The sequence below is a fragment of the Chrysemys picta genome, chromosome 15, assembly GCF_011386835.1.
Source record: "Chrysemys picta bellii isolate R12L10 chromosome 15, ASM1138683v2, whole genome shotgun sequence".
NCBI lineage: Eukaryota > Metazoa > Chordata > Testudines > Emydidae > Chrysemys > Chrysemys picta.
The window spans coordinates 28,679,233-28,692,152 of record NC_088805.1 but is presented as its reverse complement, the minus strand read 5'-3'; the positions used below and the strand labels follow the sequence as shown (position 1 = coordinate 28,692,152).

At 49.2% G+C, this 12,920-nt stretch overlaps 1 protein-coding gene across 12 annotated transcripts in view; it reads right to left on the bottom strand.

Annotated features, from left to right (window-relative positions):
- Nucleotides 1-12,920, bottom strand: part of CUX2 (cut like homeobox 2) — a 220,328-nt gene that overhangs the window by 45,434 nt on the left and 161,974 nt on the right. For 8 of the 12 annotated variants that reach the window (XM_065568751.1, XM_065568743.1, XM_065568745.1 and 5 more), the window contains one exon: nt 7,882-8,010. The exons of the other annotated variants lie outside the window; for them this stretch is intronic. In XM_065568751.1, coding sequence (XP_065424823.1) covers nt 7,882-8,010 — 129 coding nt within the window. The remainder of the gene's footprint in view (nt 1-7,881; nt 8,011-12,920) is intronic. 12 annotated transcript variants of the gene reach the window in all.

Below are 12,920 nucleotides of genomic sequence, written 5' to 3'. Positions count from 1 at the left end.
GCATGGCAGGGAAGGCAGGATGGGTTTCCTCTTACAAACCCCTTTCTCGATTCTGCACAGTGTGCATGCCGCAGCCACCTTCCTAAATGAAAGGGGCCAGACTCTGCTCGCGGTTACACCAGCATCAATACGGAGCGACTGCAGCCAAGTCTATGGATTAGCTCCTGATTTAGGCCCCCATTTCTGACTGCCCCAGTCACCCATGCGTCCGTACAGCGCAGCGATCCTGGAAAAGCGGTGTGCATGCAAACCACCAGCTAGGACGCATGGCCTCAGTGACACGGGCATTTGAGGCGTGTGGGAGCTTTTTAAAACCCAGGCCTTAGAGCGGGGCAGGGAGATCGGAATCCAAACGTGGCGTCTTTGAGATTGTCCTTAACATAAGCCAGCGAGCCGTGTTGAAGTCTGAGCACACTCGTAAGCGCTGCGAGAATAAAGGCTTTCATCCCAGGCCTTCAGGACTCCTCCTATTCATGTGGCCCTCCATTCCCACCCCGAAACCTGCTTGAATGCCAGCCAGCAACACACACTCCTGATAATGCCTGTTTATTTGGGCAAAGGCAGGCACAGACAATAGCAGTTTGTGCAGAGGTAAGCAGGTGCATTCAGAACAGTATGTCTTCCCTCTGTCAGCATTACACCATCATTAGCTAGTGTCTGCTCAGCAGGGTGTGCCATTATGTCTCCCAGGGCTGATGTAATTATACATTGACATAATTAACCCAGCAAGCCCATTAAGCAGGCCAGCTAAAAATTCATCTATAATTATTTGTTGTGTGCATGCTAATGAGTCCATCTGCACTGCCATTGTACAACATGAACAAATTAATTTACAAGTCTGGATTTTTAATAAGTTCAAGAAAATGCCTCCTATTGAGCCAGGTTATTTTATTTTATTTTTTTTTTTTTTAAGAGGAAAAGAGGGAAAAAATAGAATCAAATTCTCCAGGGTCAAAAAGTTAGATAAACAGGGAAGTGGGAGAGAGCTAGGCACTCTGCCTTCTACCCCACACCTATGGCACAAATCCAACTGCAAAACAACTGGCAATAAAATCCAACTCTGTTGCTAAGAACAACTCCCTCAGCCTAGGATGGTATCAAATGCAGAATTACAGGCGGTAGTAACAAACGGTGCCAGCTCGCCACAGCCGTGTGGACGGCATGACTGACCTTTCATTTTCCTTGCCGTATATAATTGTACAGGGGCCGCTTGGAGACATTTGGCGGTGGGAAGTCGACAAGGTGCAAAGTCAGTTTGAAATCATAGACAGGGCAATTAACTGGGAAAAAGGGCCCGTGCGGATTGCCTTACTCCTGCGAGGAGCCCATTGGGCCATGTTCTCATCTTATTTACACAGAGATAGACCTGGAGTAAGTCCTCTGAGTGAACATGCTTCCTCTGGATTTCCACCAGCGTCATGGCCAATGCTGGTCTTACTGATTCCAGCTCATATGAAGGGGAAATTCACCCCGTGTAGAAGGTTGACCAATCAAGGTCAATGCCCTGCTCAAGTCCCATTTAAGCCCTATGGCCCAGACTCTCCAAAGATACTTAGCTGCTTAACTCCCACTGATTTCAATGGGAGCTGGTTGCCTAAATACTTTTGACGATCTGGGCCTATGGGCCTTGTGTTTGTCTTTTGTATGGGGGAGAATTTCACCCACAGGAAGCAGGATTTGACCCCTTTATATTTGCCCGGATTCTTGTAGCCGTGTATATTTATATACTTAGGCCCCCATCTTCCGGACACTTATACACCTACTTAGCTTTGCACCCACGATTAGTCAACGTGATTGCAGTCAACGGGACTATTCATGTGTAGAAAGTTGGGCACGTGTGAAATTAAATACCAGCTATCTGAATCCCCTTTACCTGAAAATCCTAGTTATCCGAGTCCACATGTGTATGCCTGGTTATTGGAAGCTTTCGGAGGTCCCCCAGGCCTTTTGGATAAAAGGGCGTGTCCTGCATTTCTGGGGCACCCATCACTGGAGAAATACCCCAGTGGGTGAATTGTTCGAGCGATTGCCATCTCGTCTGCACCCAGGGCAGATGGTGTAATGGAGGTAAGCAGCTGAGCTGAGGCCTGATCTGGCTTCCATTGAATTCAATGGGCGTTTTGTCAATGACTAACTGGAGCAAGACCTCAATGGACATGCTCTGCCACTGCCAGACTCCACAGCAATAGCTATAAATGCTCCGTGCAGAAGGATTTGTAAAGAAATCGTCCCTGCAACGTGTGTGTCATTGGTTTGGTGGAATATTCCTTCACGCAGGTGAATCTTGGTCCATTGCACAAGACAAATGAGACTCTTCAGATTGGTCTTGGGAGATGCTCTTTGACTACCCAGGGCCATTTCCTTGGGCTACTCACGCAGCTAATCCTTTACCTTCTCAGCCTGCCTCTTGGGAATCTAGAGAACAGACTGAGATAGCAGAGCAGGGCATAAGGGAGCCGCCTACAGTCACACAAAAGCCTGACACGCTGGTAGTGGCGCACAGAGTAGTGGTTAGGAACCACCGATTCAGAACAAGCAGCAACCCTCCTGCTCTCCAGATGCAGATGCAGCAGGCACTGGCTTGCAGCATGGTATGCCGTGATTCAGGTACAGACTTCCAATGACACGTATTGGGTTTGCCTATGAAAACTTGACACCAGTTAGGCTGCTGGTGTGCTGAGACCAATCCTGTCTCATTCTGCCTCGTTCTCTCCCATCAGGCTGTCTGTATCCCTCTGTGGTCTCTTGTCTTGTAGTTAGATCGGAAGCAATTTGGGGCAGGGACCAGCTTTTTGTTCTATGTTTGTACAGCGCCTAGCACACTGGGGTCCTGGCCCATGACTAGGGCCTCTAGGCGCTACGGTCATACAAATAATAAACAACAGTAACAAAAGCCCAATGATAGCCTGTGCCCCGACTGTCCTACCAGATGCACTGCAGAGGAAATGAACAAGCTGAAATGGCCGGACATAATAATTCTCTAAATCGTCAATAATGACACTAACCATTCTGGAGCAGCTGGAAACCCTCCATGACATTACAGTCTGAACTCTCTTCTCAGAGACCATCTTGGCATCCTAGTAACAGGTGGCAGATTTCAGGGGTTTACTAGAGCAAAATTAATCCAATTTCACGCCAACCGTACCCAAAGCCCAGTGAAGTCAGTGAGAAGACTTGGGTGTGGCCCTTGACCAAGAACCTCAACCGCACTAGCCAGTTAAGCATCTTTTTCAAGGCTTTACTGGGGTATGGAAGGCCAGTTCCTCAGTTGGCGTAAATCAGCATAGCCTGGCTGACTTCAGTGGAGATAAATTGATTTATACCAGTGAAGGTCTGGTGCTAAATGTTGCTTTCTACCGAGTAGAAATGGCTACAAAAGTCTCCTTGTAAGACCAATTTGAACTCTCCAGTGTCCGATGAAGAAATCCTCTGGAAGAACAGAGAATTGGCTCCAGACATTTTCTAAGACAGAAGACCAAAATGAAGTAAATATTAGTCAAAGACCAAAATGCTCCTTTGACACCTTTCAATTTCTACCTTGACATTATATATAAAAGACCTGATCCAATTCCTACTGAAGTTAACGGGAGTCTTTCCCTAGGCTTCAGATATAGCCCATTGGGTCAAATTTTCAATACACCTTTATCCAAGTCTACAGTTTTGAAGGTGCAAAACTGCACCAGTGAACACCCGCTATTTAATTCATGTCAACATCAAGGTCTCTGATGATCCCCACCTATCAAAGACTTACACTGCTAAGTGAGCGGAATTAGCGAGTCTGCCAAAATGGAGGCCATTGACTGAAACTCTGGCCTTTTTCGTTCTAGGAAAACGGGCCAAATACATTCCTGGTAGAACGCCACTAACTTCATTGAGTTACCCCAACGATGAATCTTGCCCAAGGAATCTACCGCCTGATTTTCCGAAGAGGTCACCGTTCCAAATGAAGGCAGAGGGACTGCAAGCATTCGGCACCTTTGAACAACAGGCCCTGAGCAAATTACTATATCCCTGCACTGGCATCACACCCTGATGGGCGCACTGGTTCTTTTCCACCTCGTGCTGCAATTAGTCTATGAAAACCATTCTCCATTAATTTCTTCATGCAACCACCATTTCTGCCGAAATCCAGAGAACAACAATCCATTGTTGTTAATTTTGAAACACAGCCGGGTGGTTTTCTTTATAGAAATAAAAGACCAGACAACAAGAAGACGGTGTCAAAATATGCATACTTAAAATGCCTGTAACTGAAGAATCGCTGTATCAAAGGAAATCCCATTTACTTTGTCTTGAAGAATTATTTGAGGCATCAGCTAAATGTCAGGCAGAGTGACTAAGGTACACAAGTTAAGGGGGGGGGGAGGGAGCCTTCTGTTTGCTTTCAAATATGTCGAGCTAGTTTCTCACTACAGTAAAAACAGCTGTATAAAGAACCACTCCAAATCCCCCTTTCTCAGCAAGAACCGAGAAGAGGAAAGGCTCATTCTGATAATAACGATAGCAGGGGAAAAAGAAAACACGCTCAAGTGAGGCGCAAAGCTCGGGCGCTCACCTTTCACCTCTGCAGCTGCGAGTCACTGCCCAGCACTGATGGAAGATCAGACTCTAAACCCGTTTTGTGCTACCCTAGGGCAACTGGGCAAAGCAACGCACAGAAAGCGACTGCCCAAAGATGATGGTGAGTTGGCGCCAGAGCAAAGGACACAACCCAGAAGCTCTGGACTACCTGCTAATCCCTAAAGGTGGTTCCATCGGGATTCAAGAGGTGGTGGCTGGGGTGGGTAGAAGCTCACTAGCTGCTGCTCATTCTCTGCTTGGCCTGTGGATCAAGAGATGAGGTCCATTTCCCTGGCTGTCCGATTGGCGCATCATGTGGTCCCGATTTCCCGCTCACTTGTAGCAGTTTGACCGCAACAGAACACTACGATTCCAGTGGAGTGACTCCTGATTTACGCAGGTGTGAGAGGAGAGTCAGACCCAATGTACCTAACAGTGGCCAAGAATCCCCCACATGGAGATTCGGTCTGGTCTGAGCTCTGCTCATTGGAATCCCTAGCAAAAATGATTGAGTTAGAGGAAACAATGAAAGCCAGGGCTAGGGCTTCCAATGGAAATCCCAGTGTCCCCTGAGCTAGGGAAGGAAGGATGGTCTTGGGCTTTTGGCTCAGAAGATCCGGGATATCTAATCCATTGGACAAGTCATTTGGGCCCAAATTTTCAAAAGTGGCGCCTCGCCAGAACAATTTACCAAGGGTCCCGGGGGATCCTCCAACCCTGGCGATTTTGAAATCAAGATTGGCTGCTCTAGGAATTACCGTGGGGCAGGTCTCTGGCCTGTGTTACCCAAGAGCTCAGACGAGCTGATCACAACGGGCCCTTCTGACCTTGCAATCTATGAATCAATGAATTATTGATGCCAAGATTTAGAAACGTTGGCCCCACTTTTCAGAGCTTCTGAGTACTCACCACTCCAGCTGAAGTCAGTGGGAGCTGCAGATGCTCAATGCCATTGAAAAGCCAGGCCAAAATGTCTCACATTGCATTCCCCAAAACTGAAGCACCCAACAGTCCTGAAAATAATTGCTTTAGCCTCTCTGTGCCTCAGTTTCCCTATGTTACATGAGAATAATAATACTAGCCAATAATATGATTACATCATGGTGCTGGGAAGCAAAATTACTTGATTAATAGCTTGGATTTGCTGACTTTCCAGGCATGCTGCAAGAGATGCCGGTTTGATAGGGCTGTGGGAGACAGTGTAGGGAATGCCCCTAATGATGATAGGATGGAAAGAAGTTTCTGTAGGTCTCTGTCCTGATGAGGCCTGTAATGCTGCTTGGATTTTACTGTATTATTAATGATGTGTTGGCTGTCCAGAGCCTTGGATAGGCGTCTTTTAAATTTTTAAAAATCGAAATAAAGAAATACAAATAATGTTTACAAAGCGCTTTGAGATCCTTGGATTGACGGGAACTACAGAAGGGCATCAGATTACAGTATACGAGCACTGAATAAACCTGATTCGTTGGTATAACTGATGGATTATCCCTGGACATAGAAGCTACAGTAAAGACACAAATTAGTGGAGAGTTGACTAAGGATTCCTGCTTAGTAGAAATTAACCCTTGCATCTTACCTGGCACACATTAGCAGAAAGTGACACTCAATGAAATTAGAGGGCCATAAATTTAGAACCAATAAAAGGAAACCATGCCTTCCCACAGCATAGAGTCCACCCGTAGAATTCCCAGCTGCAGAGGGTCATCAGCTGAAGACATATAGCGTGGCTGATTTTAAAAAGGATAATTTTACAGCCATTAATAATATTTGTAGCTATGCAAGCTAAGATAACGATATAGGTAATTAAACCTCATGCTCCAGGGCCTAAGATGATCGGGAATCCTTCACAACCCGGCAGTCTCTCTCATTCCCACGGCACATACTGGTTAGGTGTATCACCAAGAGGGTCTTTTCTTGCTAGCCCCGGAAACACCAGGGAACAGCCAATGCAGAATAAAAAGCTAGACAGACCAATGATCCAATCTGTTATGGCAAATTCCTCTGTCTCTTTGTAACAAGAAATAATGTAATAGCAAAAACGCATGCCACTACCCTGTGTAATAAAGCCGCGATGGAGTTTTGCCTGTATCAGCATTTACATCTAGCTTCTTTCAGCAACCATGCCTTTGCTGAAATAAAAATGACACATTTTCTAAACATTTCCTCCTCAGATGTGAGCTGTTTGCATTTTGATTACATATTTTTGGACCTGGGAGCTCTAAAGAAAACATTTGAGCTTAAAACAGCATACCACCATTCCCTCCTGGCTAGTCCACACGAGAGGGGAGATTTGATGTGATCTGTGGACTAAACAGACAATCCACATATAGGCAACAGAGGCAATAAAATCAACTTGCCTAAGATCTAAGTTTTAAAAATAGGGCTTGAAATGTAATATAGCCCTTAATTTGGCCAACACATCTTAAAGGTCCAGCCAACCACATCTGATCACCAACCATACCTCTCAGATGTCCTTCAGCTCAAGGGCCGTAACTCACTGTAGTTCCAGAGAGCTGTTTGGCACCCACCACACCTCGAGTCTGATCTACTGCCCAGTGACGTTAATGGCAAAGTTCCCATTGACTTTGATGATGCAGGATCATACCCTTTTATTGTTAGAAACAATTTACATCAGAGATGAAGTATTATGAGGCGGGGCTCACAGGAAGAACCATTGACACTAAAGGGAGTGGTGCCTATGACATTGGAAGAATCATTCTGAGTGTCCCTCATCTTAGGTTTGTATCACACATGTCACCCCCTGCCTCCTGTCCCAGTCTGGGGCAAACAGAGAGGTCTGCTCCTGACTATGGGCCCAATCCTGCTAACGCCTACACAGGTGTGTAATTCTACTCACAAGGGAGACGACCCACACTGGTGGAATGAGTCAAATGCATCCGTGTTTGCAGGACCAGTCCTATGAAAACAAAGTGTGGATTAAAATGACACTGGCTTTGTGTGGCAATTACTAACCTATTTGTGCACACGATGCTTAATTAAATGACTAACTTACTTTGATTTCATTAGAGCCTAACCTCACAAAAGACCAAACCAGCTGATTTTTGTTTTTAAATACTTGAATACAAAACGTAACTTTTTAAAAAATAAAAATTGGCCTGGTATTTTTCTTAAATTACAGATGCCAAATACAACCACTAGCTGGTGCTATTGCACACTATTTTAGCATTCACAACTTCACAGGGCAGGGGAACGTCTTTCACTGATGCGTCCAAAAGAGTTGGGTTTTTGGCTTCGTTAGGAAATCTTGGTAACGCTTCCAGGAAAACCCAATTCCCTGGTAAAGAAAAGACAAAATACCTTTCCACACTCTGCTGCAGAGAGACCGGGTCTCCCACTGGGGACGTGAGCGTGTCTGGGGAAGCGGAGTGCCGACGAGGGATGGTGTCCGTCCAGCTGAGTGGCTCTGAACTGAAAGCCTGGGGGTGTCTGTAACGGAGAGGGGAGGGGAGCTGACCTCACACATCTCATAGAGAAGGGACTGCTGTAGATTTCCCATTCTGATCCGGTCGGGGGCATTTGCATCAGGGGCTTTAGGCTCTGATCCTGGAAGTGGTCATGCACAGGAGCAGGGCCTTGGTTTGGTTCCATCTCTCACCTGCAGTCAGGATCATGACGGGCTGAACCTGGATATCTTTGCTGTACTGAGTCCTTGTGAAAGCAAAGCCCTTCCTGCAGTCAGGGGGAGCAGTGAGAGCTCGGGATACCCCAGGATTTGGCCCCTGGGCACCAATGGGAATTGTGCCTGAAGATGTGGGGAGTCCAAACAGAGCAAGGACCTCCGGGCTGGGCCGTCTAACTTAGATCTTTTAATCTAAACATTGTCAGTAACTGAAGGTTGTGTCCTCGGGAACTGACCTTCAGTGTGCTTCAGCTCTGCAGCCCTAGTGACAGGGTAATCCCTGAAGGGTCAGAGGCCCAGTGGGGGTTCCAAGCTGAACCCCTCTCGCCAGGAACTCAAGCTGAAAGTCCTAGCTCACCTCATGTCCCGTCTCGAGATATAAGAGTTGGTCAAACTTTGGAGAACTCTGAACAAGGGTTAGCTTGGGGTTGGTGGGCTGGGTGAACGTTCTGGATGGTTCTTATTGCCTCAGAGCCAGCGTTCCCCCCGCTTTGATTAATACAGGGCCCCGGAGAGGCCAGCGCTAATGCTCAGTGGATGTTCTGAGGCTGCCCATCCAGCCCCACTAAAGTCAACGTAGAGGCATGTGGGATAGAACTGAATTTGGCCTGACGTCTTGCTGTCCTGGATTTTTGGGTTGTATTTTCCACTCAGCTTGGCTGTTCTTACCTGAGTTATTTACTGAATAATTCATTTGCCTTCCCGGGTCCTGAAACCTTCCAGCTCCATGTGATACTCATGGAACATTACTCTAGTTAACGTCTAATTACACATTACATCAAAGCTGCTGTGGAGCCGCACGGAGCGGCTGCAGAACAACGACGCGTCTCCAGCAAACCACACCATGCGGCACGGTTGAGGGACTCCAGACAGCTGGATCGCTCGGGACCGGCAGGAAGGGAGAGCCTCACTCACCGTTACCCATCCAGTTCCAGACCCCAGCCGTCCCCTGGCTTTTAACTCTCCCATGGTCTCCGCACACCCCTACATGCTCCCCACACCCAACCCTGCACATGTCCCTGCCCCCATTGCCACGTCCTCCCTGTTCCCTCCTCCCCAGAGCCAGCTCCTCCACATGGGACTCCTTCCCCTCCAGGCCCAGGCCTGCAGCCCTTGCTTGGGCAAAAATTCCCATTGATAGTCAAGTCAAGAGGCCAAATGCTGCTGCTGTTGGAATCAACAGGAGGCTGGACTCTCCTCCCCCGCCTCTACTGGCTGACTCCTGGTCTCCCATCTGCAGGGCTCTCTCTGGGCTGGTTCCACGAGCAGCTCGCCGGCAGAGCCAGCCAAGCCCACTAGATCGCTTTCAGCGCCCCGCCCGCCCGCCCGCGGAGGCCTGTCACGCAGCGTTGCTGTTGAAAGTTAACAGCACGTCTTCCCATGCCGTCTGGCATTAGCGGGAGTGACACAGCACCGCTCCCTGCGCCAATCGGGTCAGGAGAGGTGCACGGAACCCCTCCGAGACCCCGGACGGGCGCAAAGCCCTGCGTTGGGGGTAAGGGGGACGGCTAGTAACTTTCCTTAGCCCCTTGGGGAAAGCGGCAGTATCCTCTCAGGGGGAAATGCTCTCCTAGTGCCTAGCCCCAGTCACTCAGTGGCCACGTGGTGAGGGAAGGAATTTCTCCGGCTCACAAGGTCACCGCAAAGTGAGAGCAGCTGCTACTCCTGCCTTGGGACCTGCGTGGCCATGGCAGTCCCCCCGCCTCCCCATATGCAGGCAGGAGCAGGGGCTGTGCCTGCTCCAGATTCAGGGGTGCAGGAGCCGCCAGACACCCGGTACCCCCAGTGCAGGAGCCAATGGCTGGTGGAGCCACACGGTGGCAGATCCCCCACCCCTGCTCCATCCTGCACATGCCCCCAGGCAGCCCCTGCAGAGCTCGGAGAAGATACCTCCCCCTGCACAGCGAAGCCCCTCTGGACAAGAGGAAGGGGCAGGATTTGGGACTAAGGTCTTAGGCTGACACAGTTACAGAGCTCAGGGGTGTGAAAAAGTCACAACCGAAGGGCCGTAGTTCTGCTGACCCAAGAATTCTTCCATCAGCCTTGCTCCCGTTGTTGGGGAGGTGGATACCTACAGCAATGGAAAAAGCCCTTCCATCGCTGTAGGCTGCGTCAACGCTCGGGGCTTACAGCGGAGAAGCTACAGCTAGAGTTCGCTAGACAGAGAGGATATAGCTTCAGGCCTTGTTAGGGTGACCAGATGGCAAGTGTGAAAAATCGCGACGGGGGTGGGAGGTAATAGGCGCCTATATAAGACAAAGCCCTGGATATTGGGACTATCCCTAGAAAATCAGGACATCTGGTCATCCTAGGCCTTGTCTACACCAGGGATTTGCTCCGATTTCAGCCATCCGTGTAGACAGGCCCAGCTGCTATTTGCACCGACAAAGTCTGCCCCTGCTGGAAATCGGTATTGGCTTGGCCAGTGCAAACAGTGGCTGTTCCTGTCTGCACCACAGGTTGCACCAGCGCAGCTACACTGCTGGCTGAAACGGAGGCAAATCCTCAATGGAGACAACCCGCCCTGTTCCCTCTGCATCTCCCTCTTCTTCAGCCCATGTGCTCCCCTGCTTCTCCCCAGGCGCTCCGCTAACAAGCCCCTTCCCTCCAGCCCGGGTCTGCGCCTCGTGGGTTTGCCCAACGCGAGACAGAAATCAGCCGCCCCTGCTCCCCAAGTCAAAGGGAGGCTTAAATCAAATCTTCCTCAGCAACAATGACATTAATTATGCTTTTAACACATTTTACTGCTTTTTTCCCCCCCTCACTTCACGCCACATCTGTGTGAACAATATCGAAAAGATTTACGATCTTCTTTCGTAATTGCAGCCACACAGCCCCGCTCACTTATCAAAATACTCGCTGAGCCATCAGCCTCCGCCGGGGAGCCGTGTTGACAGCAGCCATTCAAAACAAAAACGTTGAATCAGGACTTGTGTGTCGCTTCGAAAGTAGCCTACAAAAAATCTGCCTGTCAAGGAACGCATCGAGATGGCTAAAATTACAGGAGTGAGAGCCCGCGCCGAGGTGGGGTCTGCGCGGGGAGGGCGAGCGAATAGACCCGGGCTCTGGAAACAGCTCTGACATTTGGCTCTCGTATCGCAGGATAAAATTTAATGAGGACAGGAATGTGTCTCCCGAATTCCCCTAAGAAATCATTAAAACATTTTGTTATTCCTAAATGTCTGCCCGATGAGTTAGTGCCCCTGCCGGAGCCCTCCTGCACCTCACGACTCTTCATCCTCCGACTTGTTGACAGCATGGCTGGTTCTTCGCTACCAGGAGACAAAGCTGCACGGGTGAGGGTTAGTGCAAAGCAAAGAGCCCCTGTATGACACATGGGGGGTCTCTGTTAAGAGTTACTGCTCGACCCCTCTACGCAGGGCCAAGCACCAAATCCATCGAAGGTGTGGAAAGGCCACGCTGCGCAGAGCCTCTAGAACTTTCCTAGAGGGAGCTCCGAGAGCAGCAGCATGGCTCCACTGCTGGGGAAGATGCTCACCAGTGCCAAGGACTAGAGGTGGGAGCTGGTTTTGGCCTCAGTGTTCTGGGCAGCAGCTAGCCCTGTTTCTGGGGACACAGAGACTTGACAAGCTCATGCAGCCAATGAGGCAGAACCAGGGTTAGAACCCAGGACTCCTGAATGCTAGTCCAGCACCCAAACCACTGCACCACACTGCTTTGCTCCACACACAAATTTGACAGGAGGCAGAGTTGACGGCTGGTTGGCCAAGAACCAGGGTGCCAAGCCCAGCTCTGCTGCTGGACTTCACCATGTCGCTTAACTTTTCTGTGCCTCAGTTTCCCCATCTATAAGATGGAGACAACACAGTCTTGCTAAACCAATTGTGAACATTTACCAGCCCAGGCACCAAATCTGCTCACCCGCCCTTACCAGTGTGATGAGAATGAAAAAAACAACATTATTTTACTTGCCCACCAAACCCTCACTAGTTATCCAAGGTGAGCCAACAAGCAGGATTTTGCAAGGCTGCCGGAAGACCATTCGCACAGGGCTGTGAGACCCTGTACTGGAAAGCATTGTTATTATTACTGAGCACAGAGGGGCTGACGGTTCATTCTAGGCTCAGGATGCAAAGTTACTGTATGTTAACCTTGGGGTCACCCTTGATTGGCTCTCCTTTCAAAAGGGCTCAGCCAAACATACGGATGGGCATGAACAGCGCTAGGTGTAGGGTTCGGTGGATGTCCCTATGCATGTTTAAACCCCCTACATGTCCTTGTCGGGAGCTGTGCTGTAAAAGGAGCTCAGTCATTGTAGTTAACTTACCGTCAAAAACACAACTGGGGATAGGAGCAGTGTTATTACAAGGCTTGAGCAAATGTATTCCTTTTCTAATGTCAAGATGCATTTGGCTCACGCGCCGAAATACAAGGATGGCAAAAGACGTTTCCACTTGTCTGTTCCGCTTGCTCAGATCTCAAAAATAACACGGAAAAATTAGTGGCCACCATCCCGGCCGCGACGCAGGGAGAGCAAACACTGAGGATGCAGTGCCGTGGCCCAAAGGACACTGGAACGAGACCCGATTCTGGGCAATTGGAGGGATGGCTAACGGGAGAGATGGAGCTGCAGAAAGCCCTGAACACCAGGACAGGGCAATGAGGCCGGGGCATGCGGCATATACAGCAATCCTTGTTTGTAATGGCTGCTGGGCGGTCTGTTCGCAACATTAATTATTCAGCTAAGTAGCCAAAG